General features: G+C 47.0%; 2 protein-coding genes across 3 annotated transcripts in view; one reads left to right on the plus strand and one right to left on the minus strand.

Moving 5' to 3' along the window:
- Window positions 1-1,287, minus strand: part of SPCS2 (signal peptidase complex subunit 2) — a 35,372-nt gene extending 34,085 nt beyond the window's left edge. Inside the window, exon 1 of one of the 2 annotated variants that reach the window (XM_089659839.1) lies at window positions 1,176-1,287. In XM_089659839.1, coding sequence (XP_089515965.1) covers window positions 1,176-1,214 — 39 coding nt within the window. In that variant the 5' untranslated portion in view covers window positions 1,215-1,287. The remainder of the gene's footprint in view (window positions 1-1,175) is intronic. The other variant, XM_089659837.1, reaches the window with a different exon arrangement.
- Window positions 1,288-1,409: 122 nt separating this feature from the next.
- Window positions 1,410-24,309, plus strand: part of XRRA1 (X-ray radiation resistance associated 1) — an 80,164-nt gene continuing 57,264 nt past the window's right edge. The window contains exons 1-5 of the mRNA XM_089659840.1: window positions 1,410-1,468; window positions 4,421-4,513; window positions 4,728-4,912; window positions 12,403-12,474; window positions 16,161-16,233. Of these exons, the coding sequence (XP_089515966.1) occupies window positions 4,444-4,513; window positions 4,728-4,912; window positions 12,403-12,474; window positions 16,161-16,233 (400 nt within the window). The 5' untranslated portion in view covers window positions 1,410-1,468; window positions 4,421-4,443. The remainder of the gene's footprint in view (window positions 1,469-4,420; window positions 4,514-4,727; window positions 4,913-12,402; window positions 12,475-16,160; window positions 16,234-24,309) is intronic.

Genomic DNA, 24,309 nt, shown 5'->3' on the forward strand with positions numbered 1-24,309 from the left:
CCTAAGGCGAGACCATATGATTTATTGGGGGGGCCCCTAAGGCGAGACCATATGCTCTATTGGGGGGGGCTCCTAAGGCGAGACCATATGCTCTATTGGGGGGGGGGGGGGGCTCCTAAGGCGAGACCATATGCTCTATTGGGGGGTCCCCAAGGCGAGACCATATGCTCTATTGGGGGGGCTCCTAAGGCGAGACCATATGCTCTATTGGGGGCCCCTAAGGCGAGACCATATGCTCTACTGGAGGGGCTCCTAAGGCGAGACCATATGCTCTACTTGGGGGGCCCTAAGGCGAGAGCATATGCTCTATTGGGGGGGCCCTAAGGCGAGAGCATATGCTCTATTGGGGGGGCCCTAAGGCGAGAGCATATGCTCTATTGGGGGGGCCCTAAGGCGAGAGCATATGCTCTATCGGGGGCAACCTAAGACAGGATCGCATGCCCTATCGGGGGGCCCCTAGAGTGAGCCCATGTGCCCTATCGGGGGGGGGGCCCTAAGGCGGGATCACATGCCCTATCGGGGGCCCCTAGAGTGAGCCCATGTGCCCTATTGGGGGGGGGGGCCCTAAGGCGGGATCACATGCCCTATCGGGGGGCCCCTAGAGTGAGCCCATGTGCCCTATCGGGGGGCCCTAAGGCGGGATTACATGCACCAACAGCGGACCCCAAAGTGGCACCCATCACGTGGTTTGCAGGGCGCTATGACACAACGTAACAAATGAGGGTTTTATAGGAATAATAATAAAGTGAACGCACTCCTGTGATTGGCTCGCCGGCAGATGAATACACGACGCACCTCAACGCGAGTAGGCGGCTCCGGTGTGACACGTACAGGCAGCTGTCAGGTGATGGCGCTCCTCACACTCTCCGGTGGTCTCAGATGGTGGGATCGACCAATCACACGCAGTGTACAGCGATGGCGGTCACTGCCCCTTTAAGCCCAGCACAGGTTAGGCCAAAGAGCTGACAATCATTTCCCAGGTGTGAGCTCCCCCCACTGTCAGGGCCTCCCGGAGTCCTGGGGTCTCCAGTCACCCATAGCAACCAGGCAGCTGTTCCCCCTCCCTCCCCAGGAACACAATGGTTACCACGGGCAACAGTCATCCCCTCCCACCCCGTGCATCCCATCCCCCCTCTCACCCACACCGCCCCCTCCCATCCCCGGACCCCCATTACTTTCTCCAGAAGCCCGTTCCTGCCGCCTCTCGCCGCCATCTTGTCTCATCCCCGCTGTCTCCTGACCTGGCGCCCGCGGATTGGTGAACACGAAGCCCCTGGCCCCGCCCACTCCTCCGCTCGCCGCGCGCACAGCCGGAGGAACACGCCGCGTCCGGGCACTAGAGGAAGAGGGGCGGAGGGAGACGGGGACGGGTGGAGCTGAGGGCGGGGTTTTGGAGGGGAGGTGGAGGGGTCAGGTGAGAGCGTCCGTCGTTGCTAGGAGACGATGGATCCGGGAGGATGATGGCGGGGTGAGCACTGAGGGGGCCGAGGGAACCCATTATACCTGACCTCAACAGGGGTGGACTGACAAGTCATGGGGCCCCCGGGCAATAGGGGATCATGGGGCCCCTGTGTCCTTGCCCATACTCAAGCCTATGAAAAAGGTACCGGGGCATCTCATGGGGCCCCCTACTGACCCCGGGCCCTCGGGCAGTGCCCGAGTTTTCAAATGGTCAGTCCGCCCCTGGACCTCACCCTTCTGTACTGGGGGCATGTGAACTAACGGGGGCCCTAAAGTGGGACACATGACCTACCGGGGCCCTGAAGTGAATCACATGAACTAATAGGGGCCCTAAAGTGGGTCACAGGATCACATGAGCTAAAGGGCCCTAAAACAGGGACAGCTGCACAGATAGGGGTCAAATACACCAATAGGGGTCCTAAGGTGTATATGTCTGTGGGGCTGAGATGGTCCTTCAGAAGTCTATGAGGCTGAGACGGTCCTCTAGAAGTCTATGGAGCTGAGATGGTCCTCTAGAAGTCTATGGAGCTGGGATGGTCCTCTAGAAGTCTATGGAGCTGAGATGGTCCTCTAGAAGTCTATGGAGCTGGGATGGTCCTCTAGAAGTCTATGGGGCTGAGACGGTCCTCTAGAAGTCTTTGGGGCTGAGACGGTCCTTCAGAAGTCTATGGGGCTGAGACGGTCCTTCAGAAGTCTATGGGGCTGAGACGGTCCTCTAGAAGTCTATGGAGCTGAGATGGTCCTCTAGAAGTCTATGGAGCTGGGATGGTCCTCTAGAAGTCTATGGAGCTGAGATGGTCCTCTAGAAGTCTATGGAGCTGGGATGGTCCTCTAGAAGTCTATGGGGCTGAGACGGTCCTCTAGAAGTCTTTGGGGCTGAGACGGTCCTTCAGAAGTCTATGGGGCTGAGACGGTCCTTCAGAAGTCTATGGGGCTGCGACGGTCCTTTAGAAGTCTATGGAGCTGAGATGGTCCTCTAGAAGTCTATGGAGCTGAGATGGTCCTTTAGAAGTCTATGGAGCTGAGATGGTCCTCTAGAAGTCTATGGAGCTGAGACGGGCCTCTAGAAGTCTATGGGGCTGAGATGGTCCTCTAGAAGTCTATGGGGCTGAGATGGTCCTCTAGAAGTCTATGGGGCTGAGACGGTCCTTCAGAAGTCTATGGGGCTGCAAAGGTCCTTCAGAAGTCTATGGAGCTGAGAAGGTCCTCTAGAAGTCTATGGGGCTGAGACGGTCCTTCAGAAGTCTATGGGGCTGAGACGGTCCTCTAGAAGTCTATGGAGCTGAGATGGTCCTCCAGAAGTCTATCGGGCTGAGATGGTCCTGTAGAATAAAACTTATGTATAAAAAATCGAGCTGAGATGGTGTTCTAGAAATCTGTGGGGCTGAGATGGTCCTCTAGAAGTCTATGGGGCTGAGACGGTCCTCTAGAAGTCTATGGAGCTGAGATGGTCCTCTAGAAGTCTATGGGGCTGAGATGGTCCTCTAGAAGTCTATGGGGCTGAGACGGTCCTTCAGAAGTCTATGGGGCTGCAAAGGTCCTTCAGAAGTCTATGGAGCTGAGAAGGTCCTCTAGAAGTCTATGGGGCTGAGACGGTCCTTCAGAAGTCTATGGGGCTGAGACGGTCCTCTAGAAGTCTATGGGGCTGAGACGGTCCTCTAGAATTCTATGGGGCTGAGATGGTCCTCTAGAAGTCTATGGAGCTGAGATGGTCCTCCAGAAGTCTATCAGGCTGAGATGGTCCTGTAGAGGTCTGTGGGGCTGAGATGGTCCTGTTGAAGTCTATGGAGCTGAGATGGTCCTCCAGATGTCTATGGGCTAAGGTGGTCCTCTAGAAGTCTATGGAGCTGAGATGGTGTTCTAGAAATCTGTGGGGCTGAGATGGTCCTCTAGAAGTCTATGGGGCTGAGACGGTCCTCTAGAAGTCTATGGAGCTGAGATGGTCCTCTAGAAGTCTATGGAGCTGAGATGGTCCTCCAGAAGTCTATCGGGCTGAGATGGTCCTGTAGAATAAAACTTATGTATAAAAAATCGAGCGCAGTGCATAAAATATGGTAGCTGCTAGCAACAAAAAAGGCACCTCGGGAACCTCCACAGTAAATGTTAAAAGAATAAAAGTGCAGCGCTACATGAATGGTAACTTAATATATGAAAATATGATAAATACAAATGACTTGGTGTCTGTGGATTAATAAAATGCCGGCGAGAGTTCATCAAAAGTGCTGTGGTGAAGTGTGCATACAGTCTCTGATATGCCAAAGACATTAGTAGTGACTTTCTGTGGTCCTGTAGAAGTCTATGGAGCTGAGATGGTCTTCCAGAAGTTTATGGGCTGAGGTGGTCCTGTAGAAGTCTATGGGGCTGAGATGGTCCTTTAGAGGTCTATGGGGCGGAGATGGTCCTCTAGAAATCTATGGAGCTGAAATGGTCCTCTAGAAGTCTGTAGGGCTGAGATGGTCCTCTGAAAGTCCATGAGGCAGAGATGGTCCTCTAGAAGTCTATGGGGCTGAGATGGTCTTCCAGAAGTTTATGGGCTGAGTTGGTCCTGTAGAAGTCTATGGGGCTGAGATGGTCCTTTAGAGGTCTATGGGGCGGAGATGGTCCTCTAGAAATCTATGGAGCTGAAATGGTCCTCTAGAAGTCTGTAGGGCTGAGATGGTCCTCTGAAAGTCCATGAGGCAGAGATGGTCCTATAGAAGTCTATGAGGCTGACATGATTCTATAGAAATTTATGGAGCTGTAATGTGCAGGTGCAGCTAGGACTGGAAACAAACAGCAAAATTGCAGCCATCAGTTCCATATGTGCATTTTTAGAGTGTGTGTGTGTGTGTGTGTGTGGGGGGGGGGGATTAGGTCAGGAGAAGGGAGAAAATAGGAAAATGCACTTGATTTTACAGTACACTTACCCTTTAAATAGATAAGATGGAACGTAATCACCCCTAAATCTTTCACTTTACAGATATAGCGACCACATTGTATAGGATGGACCCCGGAGGTGTACACACGAGCAACTGTTTTCCTGCTAGAAACCTTTTCCGGACTAGTCATGGAGGTACGCTGTGATCTGTTCACTTTGTGAAAAGTAAACTGACATATCTGTGTCTATAGACAGACTGACGTGACTGGCTCAGTGTTCTCTGTACAGCACCATGGAATATGTCAGCGCCATATAAATGCATATTAATAATAATAGTATGTGACTGTGGTGAGATATTACAGTGGAAGTTGAGCAGATGCAGAATCTGATGTTATATTTGTGTCCTCAGGGGCTGGACATTGGCTGGTTTCACAGAAGACCCCGCAGGAGAATAACTTTCGGACGGTTGTCTGTTCTGCTTCCTCGGATCAGAAGAGAAGGTTGGAGATCCAAGACATTCAACGTCGGAGCAGCAGCCGCCCCGCGGGCAGGACAGAGCGTACACCCAAATATGTATTGGATGCAGCGTTCCTGGTATGAGATGATGACTGTGTGTGCCCCTTCATCACTGTGCTGTACAAAGAACAGATTCCTGCTTGGGTTAGGGGTCCAAACCTAGTGTACTCGCTGGCTTTGAATGTTACTTGGTGTTTTGACTTGGCAACCTTTTCCAGATAGGGTCCATTTACACGTATTAGACAACCAACCAACCAACATTAGCACACTGGTTGTCTAATGAAATCAGCCCCTGTCCCTGCACCTTCACACATCAGTGAATCCTACTGGATAGGAGGGGTGGCATATAGAGGAGCTGATCCCCCCCCCATTTTCCTCCTGCAGTTGCTGAATGCCTGTGGGAGAGAGAGGAGGAGAAGCAGACTTTTAGCGGCTGCAGAAGGAAAATGGAGGGCATTGGTTCCCCTGTGTGCCGCCCCTTCTGTCCAGGTATTCAGGGGAGCCACACGGGCCTCCTGGAGCATGGGAACGGGTTGCAATTGCGACCCCTGCTATCCCTGTAGTTACGCCCCTGATGAATGCACTTCAGACCCCAGATCAGCCCAAATGCATGCACTTCAGATCAACTCCTATAAATGCACTTCAGATCCACCCAAATGCATGCAGTTCAGATCAGCCCCTATGTGTGTACTTCAGATCTTAGATCAGCACCTATATATGCACTTCAGACCTTAGATCAGCACCTATGTATGCACTTCAGATTTCAGGTCAGCCCCAATGCTTGCACTTCAGATCAGCCCCAATGCATACACCTCTATGCAACTCTAATACATTCACTTCATATCAGCACCAAAGCTTGCACTTCAGATCAGCACCAAAGCTTGCACTTCAGATCAGCACCAAAGCTTGCACTTCAGATCAGCACCAAAGCTTGCACTTCAGATCAGCACCAAAGCATGCACTTCATATCAGCATCAAAGCATGCACCCATATCAGCACCAAAGCATGCACTTCAGATCAGCACCAAAGCATACACCTCTATGCAGCTTTAATACATTTACTTCAGATCAGCACCAAAGCATGCACTTCATATCAGCACCAAAGCATGCACTTCATATCAGCACCAAAGCATGCACTTCATATCAGCAGCAAAGCATGCACTTCATATCAGCACCAAAGCATGCACTTCAGATCAGCAGCAAAGCATGCACTTCATATCAGCACCAAAGCATGCACTTCATATCAGCAGCAAAGCATGCACTTCATATCAGCACCAAAGCATGCACTTCAGATCAGCACCAAAGCATGCACTTCATATCAGCACCAAAGCATGCACTTCATATCAGCACCAAAGCATGCACTTCAGATCAGCAGCAAAGCATGCACTTCATATCAGCACCAAAGCATGCACTTCATATCAGCACCAAAGCATGCACTTCAGATCAGCAGCAAAGCATGCACTTCAGATCAGCAGCAAAGCATGCACTTCATATCAGCACCAAAGCATGCACTTCAGATCAGCACCAACGCATGCACTTCAGATCAGCACCAAAGCATGCACTTCATATCAGCCCCTATGTATGCCAGAGGCATAACTAAAACCTTCAGGGTTCTGGTACAAGAAACCATGAAGGGACCCCAGACTGATGCCCTTCCCTGCAAGCCTGGGGCCCTTCCCTCTGATCCTGGTGGCAGAACGCCTGGGCCCAGTCGCAAGTGTCACCTTTGCAACCGTGGTAGTTATGCCATTAGTGTCAGAAGTTTTTTTATTATTGTTATTTTAATTATTTTTTACCATTTTATTTTTTTGGAGCCCAGTTAGGGAGCATTTGTGAGATATCGGGGTCTAAACAGACCTCTGAAGTTTCACCTTTGAGACAGAGAAAGGAGATTGAGGGCACAGTCACAGCCCTTATATCTCTGTAGCCTTAGCTGCACAGAATGAATTGACAGGAATAGTTCTTTACAAAGCGTCTTACTCATTCACAAACTGAAGCATAGTACACACTGTTTACTATGCTTCATTTATGAATGGACAGAGTCAGTGATCGATACCGTCCATTCAGAAAATGCAGGAGCCTGTAAATTACATATTTATCAGCCCCATCCCTGCTATCCATCCTATGCATGCAGTTCATAGCTCAGATCAGCCCCAGTGCATGCACATCAGACTTCCAGATCAACCCCAAAGCTTACACTTCAGACCTCCAGATCATCCCCAATACGTGCTCCATCAGACCTCCAGATCATCCCCAATACATGCTCCGTCAGACCTCCAGATCATCCCCAATACGTGCTCCGTCAGACCTCCAGATCATCCCCAATACATGCTCCATCAGACCTCCAGATCATCACCAATACGTGCTCCGTCAGACCTCCAGATCATCCCCAATACGTGCTCCGTCAGACCTCCAGATCATCCCCAATACATGCTCCGTCAGACCTCCAGATCATCCCCAATACGTGCTCCGTCAGACCTCCAGATCATCCCCAATACGTGCTCCGTCAGACCACCAGATCATCCCCAATACGTGCTCCGTCAGACCTCCAGATCATCCCCAATACGTGCTCCGTCAGACCTCCAGGTCATCCCCAATACGTGCTCCGTCAGACCTCCAGGTCATCCCCAATACGTGCTCCGTCAGACCTCCAGATCATCCCCAATACGTGCTCCGTCAGACCTCCAGATCATCCCCAATACGTGCTCCGTCAGACCTCCAGGTCATCCCCAATACGTGCTCCGTCAGACCTCCAGGTCATCCCCAATACGTGCTCCGTCAGACCTCCAGGTCATCCCCAATACGTGCTCCGTCAGACCTCCAGGTCATCCCCAATACGTGCTCCGTCAGACCTCCAGGTCATCCCCAATACGTGCTCCGTCAGACCTCCAGGTCATCCCCAATACGTGCTCCGTCAGACCTCCAGGTCATCCCCAATACGTGCTCCGTCAGACCTCCAGATCATCCCCAATACGTGATCCGTCAGATCTCAGATCATCCCCAATACGTGCTCCGTCAGACCTCCAGATCATCCCCAATACGTGCTCCGTCAGACCTCCAGATCATCCCCAATACGTGATCCGTCAGATCTCAGATCATCCCCAATGCGTGCTCCGTCAGACCTCCAGACCATCCCCAATACGTGCTCCGTCAGACCTCAGATCATCCCCAATACGTGCTCCGTCAGACCTCCAGATCATCCCCAATACGTGCTCCGTCAGACCTCCAGATCATCCCCAATACGTGCTTCGTCAGACCTCCAGATCATCCCCAATACGTGCTCCGTCAGACCTCAGATCATCCCCAATACGTGCTCCGTCAGACCTCAGATCATCCCCAATACGTGCTCCTTCAGACCTCAGATCATCCCCAATACGTGCTCCGTCAGACCTCAGATCATACCCAATACGTGCTTCGTCAGACCTCAGATCATCCCCAATACATGCTCCTTCAGACCTCAGATCACCTTCAATGCAATATTTTAGACCTCAGATCACCCCCTGATCTTCAGAAATGCAAGGTACCGCTGTAGGTGTGTGGGTGCTTCTTTCACACAGTGCACTGGCATTCTCTGACATCAACGACCTTTCAGTGAGGTCAGGGTGAGCTTTGTAATTACCAGCTTAGTGAGCTGTAATTTCCAGCCAATGTTAATTGTTTAGTGGGCAGAGGGCATCTCGTGACAACTCTTTCTCAGTGCCACCAAAGGGGGTCACTCACTCCATGGATTATACTTAAAGCGGAGCTCCACCCAAAAGGGGAAGTTCCGCTTTAAGGACTGCTCCCCCGCTCCCCATTAAGGATTGGCACCTTTTGGGGGGCGGTAGCGGGTACCCGAATTTGACAAGTACCTGCTCCCACTTCCGGTCTGATTACCTAGGCGATCGGAAACGGAAGGTGTCCTCCCTCTCTCCCTGTAGTCTTTTGGGACACGTGACAGGTCCCAGAAGACTACAGGACCATTCATGAAGCGCAGCGCCACTCGCACATGCGCTATAAGCAAATTGTGTAAAAAAAAACAAAAAAAAAAACTGATCACTTCCCCAAAGTAGTACAATGTTACTATGGTAACATTGTACTACTTTGGACATAGTGAAATATGAAAAAAAAATCTTAAAAAAAAGAAAAAAAAATGTAATAAAAAATTTTAAATAATAAAAAAAATTTTTTTTTCATACTGTCACCAGTCAGTGTCCCTGATCACCACCGTGCCAGTTATATGATGACGCTGTACTGCACTGATGACAGTATGTAAAAAAAAATAGTGAACATATTTTTTTTTATTTTTTCATTTTCTGAAAAACTCTGACAAAAAAAATACAACTTCAAAAAACTCGCCATGCCTCTTATGAAGTATGTCGGACTGTCTACTTTGCAAAAAGGGGGATATCTGTACTGTTCTGACATTTGGGGGATATCTGTACTGTCCTGACATTTGGGGGACATCTGTACTGTTCTGACATTTGGGGGATATCTGTACTGTTCTGACATTTGGGGGATATCTGTACTGTTCTGACATTTGGGGGATATCTGTACTGTCCTGACATTTGGGGGATATCTGTACTGTTCTGACATTTGGGGGATATCTGTACTGTTCTGACATTTGGGGGATATCTGTACTGTCCTGACATTTGGAGGATATCTGTACTGTCCTGACATTTGGGGGATATCTGTACTGTTCTGACATTTGGGGATATCTGTACTGTCCTGACATTTGGAGGATATCTGTACTGTCCTGACATTTGGGGGATATCTGTACTGTCCTGACATTTGGGGGATATCTGTACTGTTCTGACATTTGGGGGATATCTGTACTGTCCTGACATTTGGGGGATATCTGTACTGTCCTGACATTTGGGGGATATCTGTACTGTCCTGACATTTGGGGGATATCTGTACTGTTCTGACATTTGGGGGATATCTGTACTGTCCTGACATTTGGGGGATATCTGTACTGTCCTGACATTTGGGGGATATCTGTACTGTTCTGACATTTGGGGGATATCTGTACTGTTCTGACATTCTTGGACCTCATGAAATTAGATTGGCTGTCAGTACTTCAGGATTGATCAATATTCAGATCTATACCATAGTTTGTGAACTCTATAACTTTCCTACAAACTAAATAATACATCCTAATTTGGGTTATTTTCACCAAAGACATGTAGCAGAATACATTTCGGCCTAAATTTATGAAGAACAATTATTTATTTGCAAACTTTTATAACAGAAACAAAGAAAAATGTGTTTTTTTTTCAAAATTTTTGGTCTTTTTTTGTTAATTTAGCAAAAAATGAAAACCCCAGCGATGATTAAATACCACCAAAAGAAAGCTCTAGTTGTGTGAAGAAAATGATAAAATTTTAGTTTGGGTACAGTGTTGTATGACCGCGCAATTGTCATTCAAAGTGTGAGAGCGCTGAAACCTGAAAAATGGCCTGGGCAGGAAGGTGTAAAATTGCCCGGTATTGAAACGGTTAAACACCATTTAAGGGTTTATTTATAGGTTATAATTTTTTCTTTATTTTGAATTTTTATGCAATATTAGTTTTTTTGGTATATTTTTTTCATTTAATATCTATTGTATTTTATTTTATTTGCGCTGTTTGATGTTTTATATATTTTTTTGGGTGTTTACACTAATGAGCAGCAGCATTTACTTAGGAATTATTTCACGTTTTTTTGGCACTGGTGATTTTTTTGTATATGTTTGAAGTCCAGTCTGGGTGACAACCATTGTTACATAGATACAGTGCTGTAAGTGCGGTCACCCTAAGGGCTCATTCACACTTGACTGGTTTTCCAACTCTTGCCAAACGCCCCTATAGCAATTGACAAGCGTTGGTTCGGCGTTTGCAGGGCGTTTTTAACGTTCCGCAAACGCTGCATGCGCGGTTTAGCAGCAGTTGCTAGGCGTTTGCCAAGTGTTAAAAACGCCCCACAAACGCCTATAATGAAGTTTGAATGGTGTTAACACTCCGCAACCGCATCGCAACCGCAGCACAAACGCCGGCCGGGCGTTTGCGGAGCGGCACCATAGACTTGAATAGGAGGCTTCAACTCCTCCTGACCTGACCAGAGGCGTCCGTTTTGCCGCGACGCAACACAACGCTAACGCTCCCGTTTGAACAGCACCATGTGCTGCAATGTGCAGAATTTTCCCAGGCGTTTGGGAAACGGTAAAAACGTTTCCCAAACGCCTGTCTGCCGCTTGCTAACAAGGCTAGTGTGAACGTAGTCTAAGACAGAAAGTGTGTTAACAGCAGGATCACCACGTGAGAATACAAACAAAACTAGAAAAGCTACAATTTCCTGGGAAATTGTATGAAGTGTTCTTGCCTCCACTTTGCTGGCTGCTCACACACCTGGGTTCCTATGGCAACTCACTCTACAGCAAGGGCAGAGAAGAGCGGTTAAAAACAAACTGCTCCAACTTGCTCACTTCACTGGCGGTTGCCATCTTCAAACGGCTGTAGTTTACAAATTATAAATCCTACACCAAAGAGCTTTATATTGTGAGAATCACAAGACCCAGACCTACATTTTAATGCATAGTGTGTCTCTGAAATATTAAAAATGAAGGCACAGTTGCAGTTTAAAAATTGCCTTTAAATTTGAGGTGGCTAGAGTGGAGTTTCAATGAATGTCAATGGGCGGCGTGAGTTGCAAACAAATGGTCATATTGTGAAAACTATCAGGACTATGGCTTAGCCGTGGACATTTGTAGTGGCAGCAGGGATAGCTGAACGTTGTGATATAAGATTTGTGTAGGTGGGCTTGAAAATGAGGGAGTGATGGCAGTTTACAAATCATGTCCTGATTTTTCAGCGCACCCTCTAGCTTTTGTCAGCTCCCACTCTAGTTTTGAACATTCTGCCATTCATTCCTATGGGACCAATTTCACCACAAAAACGCTGATATTTCGTGAACCATTCGGCGAAACGTTCCACAAAGTAATAGCACACCAATCGAGAAGAATCCGCACGATTCGGTATATTACTGTCTATGTAGTGTAAAAACTGTGGGAGGAGTTAGGGGGGTAAATTTGGCTATAATAATAAGAATATATATGTGAGATAACAGGAAGTGGTCTTAAAAAGGAAACAAAATGCAGGCACCACATCTAAGGACTGGTAAGCAGCAATATATAACATTTTTGTTTCTGGGTTTAGAGACACTTGAGGCCTCGTTCACACCTAGCGACTTGGAAGCACTGGCAGAATCAGCGCGATTCTGTCCGCTCTGAAAACGCGGCAAAACGTTTGCATAACATTTATTTTTTCGATGAACAAGCGCTCCTGGCTCAGGGACAAAATTTGGTCCTTGAGCTTTTTTCGCCATGACAAATGTATACAAATCAGTCCATTCAAGTGAATGCGGAAGCACGTGTAAATTGCGCAAAGAAAAAAATCGCAAATGGGAATGCGCGTTCCCGCTTTGCAAGATGTGAAGGGTGCCTAAGGTCCTTTGGGTGACCTGTACATCTCCAGGCTGATCCTGTGCTGTGTGTAGTTTGGATGTTATATGGCCCGCTCCCTATTTTCTTCTTTCTTTTGACTCTCCCTCCAGATGAAAGTCCATCGAGTAAAGGATCCCTGTGACCTGTGCGCTGTGGATGTCAGCGATAAACGCCTGATTGCGGTACGTGGGAGCTCTGCTGCCCTTTCTTCTAACCAACGAACTTTATATCTGTCAAAAAATAGGAGAAAACACTTTACATATTCTGGTTCCCTAGGTGACCCAGAGGAAGGTAACCCACCCTCATTTAAAGTGGACCTCCAGCCTTTCCTTCACTCTTGTGCTATTGTACAGATTCCTCCTTTGTAATGGCATTCCTCACTGCCAGGGGTGGACCGACCATTTGGGAACTCGGGCACCGCCCGAGGGCCCGGGGTCAGTAGGGGGCCCCATGAGATTCCCCTGGTACCTTTCATAGGCTATTTTGGGTGTGGTTTGAGTGTGAGCGAAGACACAGGGGCTCCATGATTCCCTATTGCCCAGGGGTCCCCATGAGTTGTCAGTCCACCCCTGCTCACTGCATACTATGAACTTCTCACATGGCTCATTAGACAATGCAGCAAGTCAGATAAAGCTCTGTCTCATTTCTTGGTTGGAGGACATCCAGCATCATCTAGCACTTTCTTCTCCAGCCCGACTGTCTCAGGCCTTTCATTTTTTTAATTTCAGTTTTGTAAGTATTACCTAGGATGGTCTACATAGAAATACAGCCCCCCTAGCAATGTTCACTTCTCCAGACTGACATCCACCCATCAAGACATTTTGATAGTTGCATAACTCCTCACCGGTGCACCTCCACATCTGCTATGCACGTTGTGGAAGATATAATTTATGTACAGTAGGGGATCATTTTGCAGATGTTATGCGTCCAAACAGAAGTACTTTGCCAACCATTACTTTTTGTTTTTTTTTAACCTCTTGGCGCTGGCCGCACGCAAATGTGCGGCCCCCCGTCATCTGAGCCTTGACGCCGAGCGGCCGCATATTTGCATGCAATTAAGAAAAACATGTGCTGAGAGTGCGCACCCTGCGCGCTCCCAGCACAGCTCTGGTATTCACGGAAAGGTTCCGATCTCCTCTTTCGATTGGGACCTTTCCCGATCTTGTGACCGCTGTGACAGCGAATCACGGCGGTCACATGACCCTAAAACCCTGTCCCGCCTCCCGGCTTCTGAAACTTTTAAAGGGCCGGGAGTCACTGGCACCAAGGGGTTAAGCAGTATATTTTTGCCAGTAATCAGGGCTGCTGTTAGAAACCATGATGCCCCAAAAAGCCAACCTGACAGGGCCCCCTTCCCCAACAAAAAACACAGTTTACTATGCTTCAGTTATGAATGAATCACTCATTGAGTTCATTCAGTAAAGGAAGGGGCTGGTAACTGGACACTTCCTCCATCCTGAAGAAGCCTATCGCAGCTTGCAGTGTATTGCAGTGTGCATGCAGATGCTGGTGGGAAGGAGAGGAGGGAAGGCAGCAGCATTGCAAGGATGAGGGCCTAAAGAGTTGGGGGAAATGTATTGTGCACAGGGAGAGTGATGGGGGTGGCGGAGAGGGGGGGTTGGGCAATTGGTGGAACTGATCCCCTGTATGGCTCTTTCTACTGCAGCTGAAAGCCAGTGGGAGAGGAGAAGAAGCCGGCTATAAGCTGGCTGTAATTGCCCCCCACTGTGCCGATCACCCTCCCTGCCCACATCCTATTCACCTGGCTGCCTGGGCCCCCTTGCTGGCCTGGGCCCCTTACAGGAGGACTGGTGGAACCCCCTCATCCATGGCCCTTCCAGTAATATTCTACATTACACACATGTTTAAAAATAATTTTAGGCCTGACGTGTACACAAAACCCCAAAACATATATATATATATATTCTGAAAGCAGGCACCCTAGAGAAGTGAAGTTAGTTCTAAGTTTTTATGTCACACGATATTACCACAAATGCCTAGTAAATGCGAAACACACTAAAGTGAATTTTAGTGCAAACAAACGCAATAGATTACCCTTATTTTAGATAAAATATAAAAGACGAGGTTGCGGCGAGTAACTAGATACCCAACATGCCAAACCTTAAATTTGTGTGCACCTACGAAATGGCGACAAACTTAAGTACCCTATATTTTCTATAAGTGAAGATTCAAAGGCCCCTACAGGTCATCAGTGTAGCGTTACGGTGGAGGAGGTGCTAGAATTATTGCTGTCACTCTAGTGTGCAGGGTGATATGTAACATGTATCACAATCAACGTTTTCACACATAGGCGCCTTGACGTATGGGGATGGGCAAGGCAAAAGCGGGGTGGAGGTTACCCGGTAATGGGGGCTGTGGAAGCATTAGGGTGGCAACGTAGCTGCTTCCACCTGACAGGCAGGAGTCTGCCTGTCAGTTTTATACATATTCCTTTGTGTATAAATCCCCCTGCTGTCAGGTCCGTATGACATACAGACCTGGTGGCGAAGGGGTTAAAACAATCCCATTATGTTGCTTTGAGCCTGACAAAGACAGACACAGTTTTTGTTTTATCCACTGTATTTACTTTAGAAGTGCAACTTATGACATCCAAGTGAAAGATATAACAGCAACATGTCAGAATTGTTTTTTTTTAATTCAAAAACAAAATCACTGAGTTGGTAAAAGGATCACCCCCTTGTGTCAGTATTTTGTTGAACTCCCTTTTGCTTTGATTCCAGCCTTTAGTCTGTTGGGATATGTCTCCACTAACTTTGCACATCTAGACTTTGCAATCTTTGCAGAACTGACCAAGTTCAGTTCAATTTGATGGTAACTGTTTGTGCACTGCAGTCTTCAAGTCATTCCACAGATTCTCAATGGGGTTTAAGTCTTGGCTCTGACTAGTCCTGGAGGCATGGGGTCGTATCCCACTTCTGACACCAGTTGATAGGAATCAGCCTATGTCCGTAGCCCCTGTCCTCGTTATTTTCACCCTCAGGCCTGGGAGAAATAAATCTCCAAACACAGAAGTGTTCAAGCTAAATCTCTGAAAGTTTAATGCAAGACAAGAACGGTTATACAGAACTCAGTAGGCGTTGCTTAACCCCTTCCCGCCGACGCCTCCCGGCCCTTTAAGAGATTCTGACGTCGGGAGGCGGGGCGGTGGGGGCGTGGTTTAGGAATCATGTGACCGCCGTGATGACGCGTCACGGCGGTCACATGATCGGGAAAGGTCCCGTTCGAAAGAGCGGAGCGGGACCTTTCCGTGAGTACTACACATGTGTGCGGGGAGCGCGCAGGGCGCGCGCTCTCATCACATATGTATTTAGTTCCATGGACGCAAATGTGCGGCCGCTCGGCGTCTAGGCCCAGACGCCGGGAGGCCGCACATCTGCGTGCGGCCGGCGCAAAGGGGTTAATCTTAGGATGACCAATGAAACATTCCATTCTTATCAATATAGTTATGTGAAGAACAGAAACTGAGGGATGCCATATAAGGTGGTTCCGTTTACAGTGAAATTAAAGTATTCTCAGCAATGAGAGAGGAGTTACAAAAACAAAACTAACTGTTCACACATCTAGAAATGGAGGCATTATACAAAATGAATGCCAGTTAATAAAACATATTTCCTTACTAGGCCATGCAAGGACATTCACCTTTTTCTCCTTCAACCACTGTGTGCTCATTTTTCCTGTGTGCTTTGGGCTATTGTCATGTTGGAAGATTTTGATTGCTTATTATTTTCCTTTATGTTTTTTGTATATATTATGTGGTTAAAAAAAACAAACAAAAAAAGCATTATTTATTGACTGATTACACTTGTGTGTGTATAATATAACAATACTGTGATTCCCATTCTTGTAGGCCAGGCCAGAGGAGTTTTTTCTGTTTAATAGCGTCGCCTACATTAACGCAGCCGAGAATGCGCTTGCTTTAGGTAAGAATTCCTTTTCCGCACCTTCTGATAACACAGCTGCCATACATTTGCACACACACGTTCAGGGACAATTTGATGGTAAACTCACTCATTCACTGATAATTGTGAGACTCTGTCCTACAAATTTAACAAATACAGCTGAGTGGATCATTTCATTTGCATTACTTTTCTTTTGGGTCACAGGAATACCTTTAGGGCTTGTGTACACTGGCAGCAGCCCTTACCACCCCTCTGAAAAGCAATGTACGCTGGACCACTTTTCAGAGGGTGGTTAACAGGCTGCTGGGAGGTGATATGTCACCACCATTCTACAACCACTTGCACTGCATGTGGTTGCAGAGCGGTTGTGGCATGGCCCCACTCACTTGAATGGAGATGGTACTGACCATGGAGCACAACAGGGGTGTTACCATTTTTGTCCCAAAGCATTGTGCCTGCCAACTGTGTACAACCTTCTCTGTGTTAGGTTAAAGTGGGGTTGTCAAGGAACTGTAAAACTACAGCTCACTCACCTGTTTTTGCTGCCCTGGCCTTACTATTTTTCCTCATTGAATAGGTGTGGGTGGGTCCCACATTAATCCTCATTGCATAGGAGTGAGTGGGCCTCACATTGATTCCCATTGCATAGATGTGAAAGGTCACATATTGGTCCCCATGCATAGGCATGAATAGGCCCCATATTGGTCTTTGTTGTATAGGTGTGAATGGGCACCCTACTGGTCCCAGTGGCATAGGTGTGAATATGCCCCATATTGGTCCCAGTTGCATTGGTGTGAATGGGCCCCATATTGGTCCCAGTTGCATAGGCATGAATAGGCTCCAGATTTGTCCCAGTTGCATAGACGTGAATAGGCCTCATATTGGTTCCAGTTGCATAGGCGTGAATAGGCCCCATATTGATACCAGTTGCATAGGCGTGGATAGGCCCCATATTGGTCCCAGTTGCATAGGTGTGATTGGGCCTCATATTGGTCCCAGTTGCATAGGTGTGAATAAGCCCCATATTGGACCTAGTTGAATAGGTGTGAATAGGCCCCATATTGGTCCTTGTTTTATAGGTGTGAATGGGCCCCATATTGGTCCTTGTTTTATAGGTGTAAATGGGCCCCTTATTGGTCCTAGTGGCATAGGTGTGGATAAGCCCCATATTGGTTCCAGTTGCATAGGCATGAATAGGCCCCATATTGGTCCCAGTTGCATAGGCGTGGATAGGCCCCATATTGGTCCCAGTTGCATAGGTGTGAATAAGCCCCATATTGGTCCCAGTTGAATAGGTGTGAATAGGCCCCAAATTGGTCCTTGTTTTATAGGTGTGAATGGACATCATATTGGTTCTAGTGGCATAGGTGTGAATAGGCCCCATATTGGTCCCAGTTGCATAGGCGTGAATGGGCCACATATTGGTCGCAGTTGCATAGGCATGAATAGGCCCCATATTGTTCCCAGTTGCATAGGTGTGGATAGGTCCCATATTGTTCCAAGTTTCATCGGTGTGGATAGGTCCCATATTGTTCCCAGTTGCATAGGTGTGGATAGGTCCCATATTGTTCCCAGTTGCATAGGTGTGGATAGGTCCCATATTGTTCTTAGTTGCAAAGGTGTGAATAGGCACCATATTGGTTCCAGTTGCATAAGTGTGAATAGGCCTCATATTGTTCCCAGTTGCATAGGTGTGGATAGGTCCCATATTGTTCCAAGTTGCATCGGTGTGGATAGGTCCCATATTGTTCCAATTTGCATCGGTGTGGATAGGTCCCATATTGTTCTTAGTTGCATAGGTGTGAATAGGCTCCATATTGGTTCCAGTTGCATAAGTGTGAATAGGCCCCATATTGTTCCCAGTTGCATAGGTGTGAATAGGCCCCATATTGTTCCCAGTTGCATAGGTGTGGATAGGCTCCATATTGGTCCCAGTTGCCTAGGCGTGAATGGGCCCCATATTGGTCCCAGTTGCATAGGTGTGAATAGGCCCCATATTGTTCCCAGTTGCATAGGTGTGAATAAGCCCCATATGGGTCCCAGTTGCCTAGGCGTGAATAGGCCCCATATTGTTCCCAGTTGCATAGGTGTGGATAGGTCCCATATTGTTCCAAGTTGCATCGGTGTGGATAGGTCCCATATTGTTCCAAGTTGCATCGGTGTGGATAGGTCCCATATTGTTCTTAGTTGCATAGGTGTGAATAGGCTCCATATTGGTTCCAGTTGCATAAGTGTGAATAGGCCCCATATTGTTCCCAGTTGCATAGGTGTGAATAGGCCCCATATTGTTCCCAGTTGCATAGATGTGGATAGGCTCCATATTGGTCCCAGTTGCCTAGGCGTGAATGGGCCCCATATTGGTCCCAGTTGCATAGGTGTGAATAGGCCCCATATTGTTCCCAGTTGCATAGGTGTGGATAGGCTCCATATTGGTCCCAGTTGCCTAGGCGTGAATGGGCCCCATATTGGTCCCAGTTGCATAGGTGTGAATAAGCCCCATATGGGTCCCAGTTGCCTAGGTGTGAATAGGCTCCATATTGGTCCCAGTTGAATAGGTGTGAATAGACCCCATATTTGTCCCAGCTGAACAGATGTGAGTAGGCCCCATATTGATCCTTGTTGTATAGGTGTTAATGGGCCCCATATTGGTCCCAGTTGCATGGGTGCAAATGAGCTCCATATTGGTCCCTGTTGCATTGGTGTGAATGGGTCCCATATTGGTTGCTGTTGTTTAGGTGTGAGTGGGCCCGATATTGATTTCCGTTGCATAGGTGTGAAGGGGCCCCATATTGGTCCTTGTTGTATAGGTGTGACTGGGCCCCATATTGGACCCGTTACATAGATGTGAATGGGCCCCATATTGGTTCTTCTTTGCATAGGTATGAATGGACCAAATATTAGTCGCTGTTGCATAGGTGGGAATGGGCCCAATATTGCTCCCCATTGCATAAGTATAGATGTGAATAGGCCTCATATTGGTCCCGTTGCATAGGTTGGAATGGGCCCCAAAGACAGTACTGGGATTGCTCTTGTCTTGCATTGTCAGCTGATAACAGGCTGAGACTTGCTCAATTTCTCAAACAACACATGACAAGATGAATCCCGTTACTGTCCATGGGGCCCATTCACACCTAAGCAACACGCTTCTTCATAACTTGTTAAAAGGTGTGGGCGCTTCTTTTGGTGGGATGTGTGATTTTAGCCCATAGACTTCCATGGGAGTGCATGAAGAGTGCCTGACAGGGGCTCTAATCCCTCTCCATTCTATCCAAAACTAAAAAAAAAAGTTTATAATTCAATATTTATGACCTAATATCCTGCAATACATTATATTTATACAATACGCCTTCCTGGACTACAGTATACCTCATTTTCCACAATGATACAGAACCTGTTGGGGAGGGAGGGGGGGGCAATTTAGTGCATCTAGAAGGTAGGGAGGAAACATTTTTTTCTTTTTCTTTTGTTGTTGTGCAAATGACTAAACATGTCCTACAACTGGTGGCTACTGTAGGTGAACACTTACAATTCGTAGCCTGGCAATCTGAATGAATCTCCCCACAGTCTGCATGTATTATCCAGGCTGCTCAGAGACACGTGAGCCACTGCTGTGCCGAGCCAGCGTTGTATGTCAAAGGAGAGAAGCTTCTCCTTCGTGGTTGGCTGGAACAAACCCGATAAGGCAGACGGATCAACATTTACTCAGAAAAATTGTTTTTTTTTTTCAAACAGTGCTCAACAGTGTACAGAAATTATCCAAAGAAAAATACTTACACACACACATATGTATATATCTATATCTAACTATCCATTCAGTCGTATCCGACCCTTGGCGATTGCATGGACCGTCACTCGCAAGCGACTTTTTCCATGAATTCTCTTAGCAATTATTTTTACAGGGTAGGTTGCCAGGTCTTTCCCCAACCCCCACCATGCAGGAGATCCCACATGGCCAGGGATGAAACTAGGACAATTTAGACAGGAGCCAATTAACCTACCAGCATGTCTTTGGAGTGTGGGAGGAAACCGGAGCACCCGGAGGAAACCCACGCAAGCACAGGGAGAACATGCAAACTCCATGCAGGAGTCGCATGGTTGGGAATCGTACCCATGACCCATTTACTGCAAGGCAGACGTGCTAACCACTAAGCCACTGTGCCGCATATATATATATCACAGTGGTTTAGTGTTTAAAACGTCTGCCTTGCAGTAAATGGGTCATGGGTACGATTCCCAACCATGGCGCCTCCTGCATATAACCAATGAATATATATATATATGTTCATTCATTGGTTATAGACGGATCAACATGAGAGCAGAATATCCTCAGTATCGGAGCTGGCAATTTCTCAGTCCCTTTTCAAATCCTGACTAGGCTCCCCCTGCCCCTGGTGTCCCACAGTAGACATTTGGTCTTCTAGGTCTGTCGTTGCACCCTTGCTGAGATACGTACAACTCCAGCACCTTAAAGTGGTTGTAAACCCTTCCATATACACAATGAAGTGACTGGCCTCAGGTGATACACAGAGACGATACAAATCCTCCTACATAGGTTGTACCTGTTTATATGCAGCCCTCTCTCCCATAGAGCCTTCTAAAACACACAGAGCAAAGGCTTTTTAAGGTGTATGACATCACACACTGCAGAGTATAGAGAGGAGAGCTCAGTGTAACCTGAGACCTGAGTGGAGGGAATGGAAACACCCTCCTCTACACAGTCCTAGAGGGAAATATGCACAACTGAGGCTGTCAACCACCTTCTGTGTGTTGGAGGGGGAGCTGCTCCATCTCCCAAGATTGCTTGGTGTCCAGTTAGACTGTCAGAAGTGGTTCATGCAGATAGCAGAGGGAGGAAAGCTCAGTGTAACCTGAGATCTGAGTGGAGGGAATGGAAACATCCTCCTCTACACAGTCTCATAGGGAAACGTGCACAGCTGAGACTGTCAATCACCTTCTATGTGCTGGAGGGGGAGCTGCTCCATCTCCCAAGATTGCTTGGTGTCCAGTTAGACTGTCAGAAGTGGTTCATGCAGATAGCAGAGGGAGGAAAGCTCAGTGTAACCTGAGATCTGAGTGGAGGGAATGGAAATGCCCTCCTCTACAAAGTCTCATAGGGAAACATGGACATCTGAGGCTGTCAATCATCTTCTGTGTGTTGGAGGGGGAGCTGGACCATCTCCCAATATTGCTTGGTGTCCAGTTAGACTGGAATGGAAACACCCTCCTCTACACAGTCTCATAGGGAAACGTGCACAGCTGAGACTGTCAATCACTTTCTGTGTGCTGGAGGGGGAGCTGGGCCATCTTCCAAGATTGCTTGGTGTCCAGTTAGACTGTCAGAAGTGGTTCATGCAGATAACAGAGGGAGGAGAGCTCAGTGTAACCTGAGACCTGAGTGGAGGCAATGGAAACACCCTCCTCTACACAGTCTCATAGGGAAACATGCACTGCTGAGGCTGTCAATCGCCTTCAGTGTTCTGAAGGGGGAGCTGGGCCATCTCCCAAGATTGCTTGGTGTCCAGTTAGACTGTCAGCAGTGATTCATGCAGATAGATCAGTGTAAGCTGAGACCTGAGTGGAGGGACTGGACACACCCCTGCTCTACACTGGCTCATAGGAAACATGCACAGCTGAGGTTGTCAGTTCCCTTCTGTGTGCTGGAGGGGGAGCTGGGCCATCTACCAAGATTGCTTGGTGTCCAGTTAGTCTGTCAGAAATAATTCATACAGATAGCAGATAGGGAGAGATCAGAAAGGAGCCACACTAGGTGCTTTGGATTGAGGCTAATACACACGGTAGAGGGACATGCTCTGTTCATTTCAGAGGTTTACATCCCCTTTAACCATCTCCTGGTGCTCACCATAAAATGAAATATCAGCTTTTGTTGGGCTGTACAATAAATTCTCGTGTAGCGGTACTCTAGCTTTTTTCTTACAGCGATGGCTGCCTGTCCATTAATATTTCAACGTCTGCAATGACTCAGGGTGACCGTTGTTTATAATGCGGATGGGAAGCAAATGTTCCGTGCCTGACATGACCAGTCCAGGGAATTTATATTATGATGGCAGCCTGCCAGACAGCTCCGGAGAATTCCTCGGTCACTTCACCCTTGAAAATGACTCAATGTAAATAATGCATCTGCACAGCAGTGTGTAGCCTATTCTTCCCCACTTCTCCCTCAGCGGCATATATAAATATCCACCACAGTATGCTATAAATGGCTGCACCTCATCACTTAAAGTGTCAGCACATCCAAAATACATTTTTTTTCATTAGAGACCCCCAAATAAAATTGGCTCTCTTTGCGCTCTTCTTTTGGCCTTGTGAGCATGAGGCTGTAAAGTGGAAATTGCGGGTGTATTCCCGCCAGGAGGAGATCCTGGTCATATGACCTGTCAAAGCCACATGACCAGCTCTGTTCCTGTCATTTGCTGTGATGAGAGGAGAGAACCCCGGGGCACACCACAGGTTCCACACTGTGGGCTGGGTTGCAAAATGCCGGCAGTGCCTGTAACATTGCAGAGTATAGCAATATCCACTCTCGCCATTTAAAAATGGGCCACTTAGTGCATTTTATATTCAGTATTAACGTGGACCTTCACTCCTCAAAGGGATCTTAAGCACTTGCTGTCTGGGGCAATTTTTACATTTTTGACATACTTGTTAAATTTAGCAGTGGCCTTAGAATTCTTGCTCTCACCCTGACGTTCGTGGTGTTATCTCACATGTGCGGTGCAATTTACAGGTGAAACTCAAAAAGTTAGAATATCGTGCAAAATTTCATTTATTTCAGTAATGCAACTTAAAAGGTGAAACTAATTTATTTTTTTTTATTTTTTTAATTCAAATATTTATTAATTTTTCATATATATATATATTCATATAAAAAAGGGAAAAAGAAAAAAAAACATAACAAAACATTTCTTCAACGATCTCATATAACATATAAAATTCTTAATCCTATCTCCTTCTATTTTCCCCTTCTTATATCCCTTCCCTCCTCCCTACCACATCCCACCTCCTACCCACTCTGCAATTCTCTCTTACATCTTTCCCTAAAAAACCAAGGAACTTCACTTATCACTTCCCATTGCTTCACATATATTTGTTTGATGTACAAAATCTTCCCATTTCCCCCATCTCCTATTGTATACCTCCATCTTGTCTTCTTGGATATAATACAATTTCTCCATCCTACTAATCTGATTCACTCTCTCTACCCAGTCCTTTTCTCTTGGCACCTCTGAACTATGCCAGAATTTAGGTATCAAACCCTTTGCTGCATTCACATAGTATCATATACCCAAATCCTTGTATTTATTCACTGGTAGCTCTGTATTATGTAATGAGCACACTTCTGGATCTAATCCTATCTTTATCCCTGAGATTTTCCTTATTAAGTTGACCATTGTCTCCCAGAAGCTTTGGATCTTTGGGCACTCCCACCATATATGAAACCATGTACCAATCTTTCCACACCCCCGCCAACACTCTTGTGCTCTCCCCACACCCATTTTATGTTCAACACTCGGTGTAATGTGCCATCTTGCCAAACACTTATAATTTACCTCCACCTCTCTCATGCTGACATTTTCGTGTGTAAGTCTATATATCTTCCTCTGTTTATCCTCATCTATCTTTATCCCCAAATCCTTTTCCCATTTTTCTATGTACATTGGTTTTACTTCCGTGAGTAACTCAGTGAGAATCTTATAAATTTTTGCCGTACCCCGTTTCCCATCTCCCCGTGATTCTAACAACCTCTCAAACAAGTTCCACTTCTTTCTCCCTCTCATAGGTTTCGGAAGACCCTCAACAAAGTGTTTTAATTGGTGATATTTCCACTCATCAATCTTAATGAAAAGTTCCCCTCCATCTTTCTTTAAATCCTTCAATGTTTTCAATTTCTGTCCATCCATAATATCCCTTAGTTGAATATCCTCCTTTTTAAGCCATTTTCCCACACTCCCCTCCATACCTGGTGGAAAATACTCCATATTCCTTAGTGACATTAATTGTGAATTAAAATCCCATTTCATACACTTATGTAAATTATCCCAAACCTTTAAAACATTCAGTGTATACACACTTGTGGTA

Source organism: Staurois parvus, unplaced genomic scaffold (genome assembly GCF_062004578.1).
Source record: "Staurois parvus isolate SC_StPar_1 unplaced genomic scaffold, SC_StPar_1.0 ptg001192l, whole genome shotgun sequence".
Classification (NCBI taxonomy): domain Eukaryota; kingdom Metazoa; phylum Chordata; class Amphibia; order Anura; family Ranidae; genus Staurois; species Staurois parvus.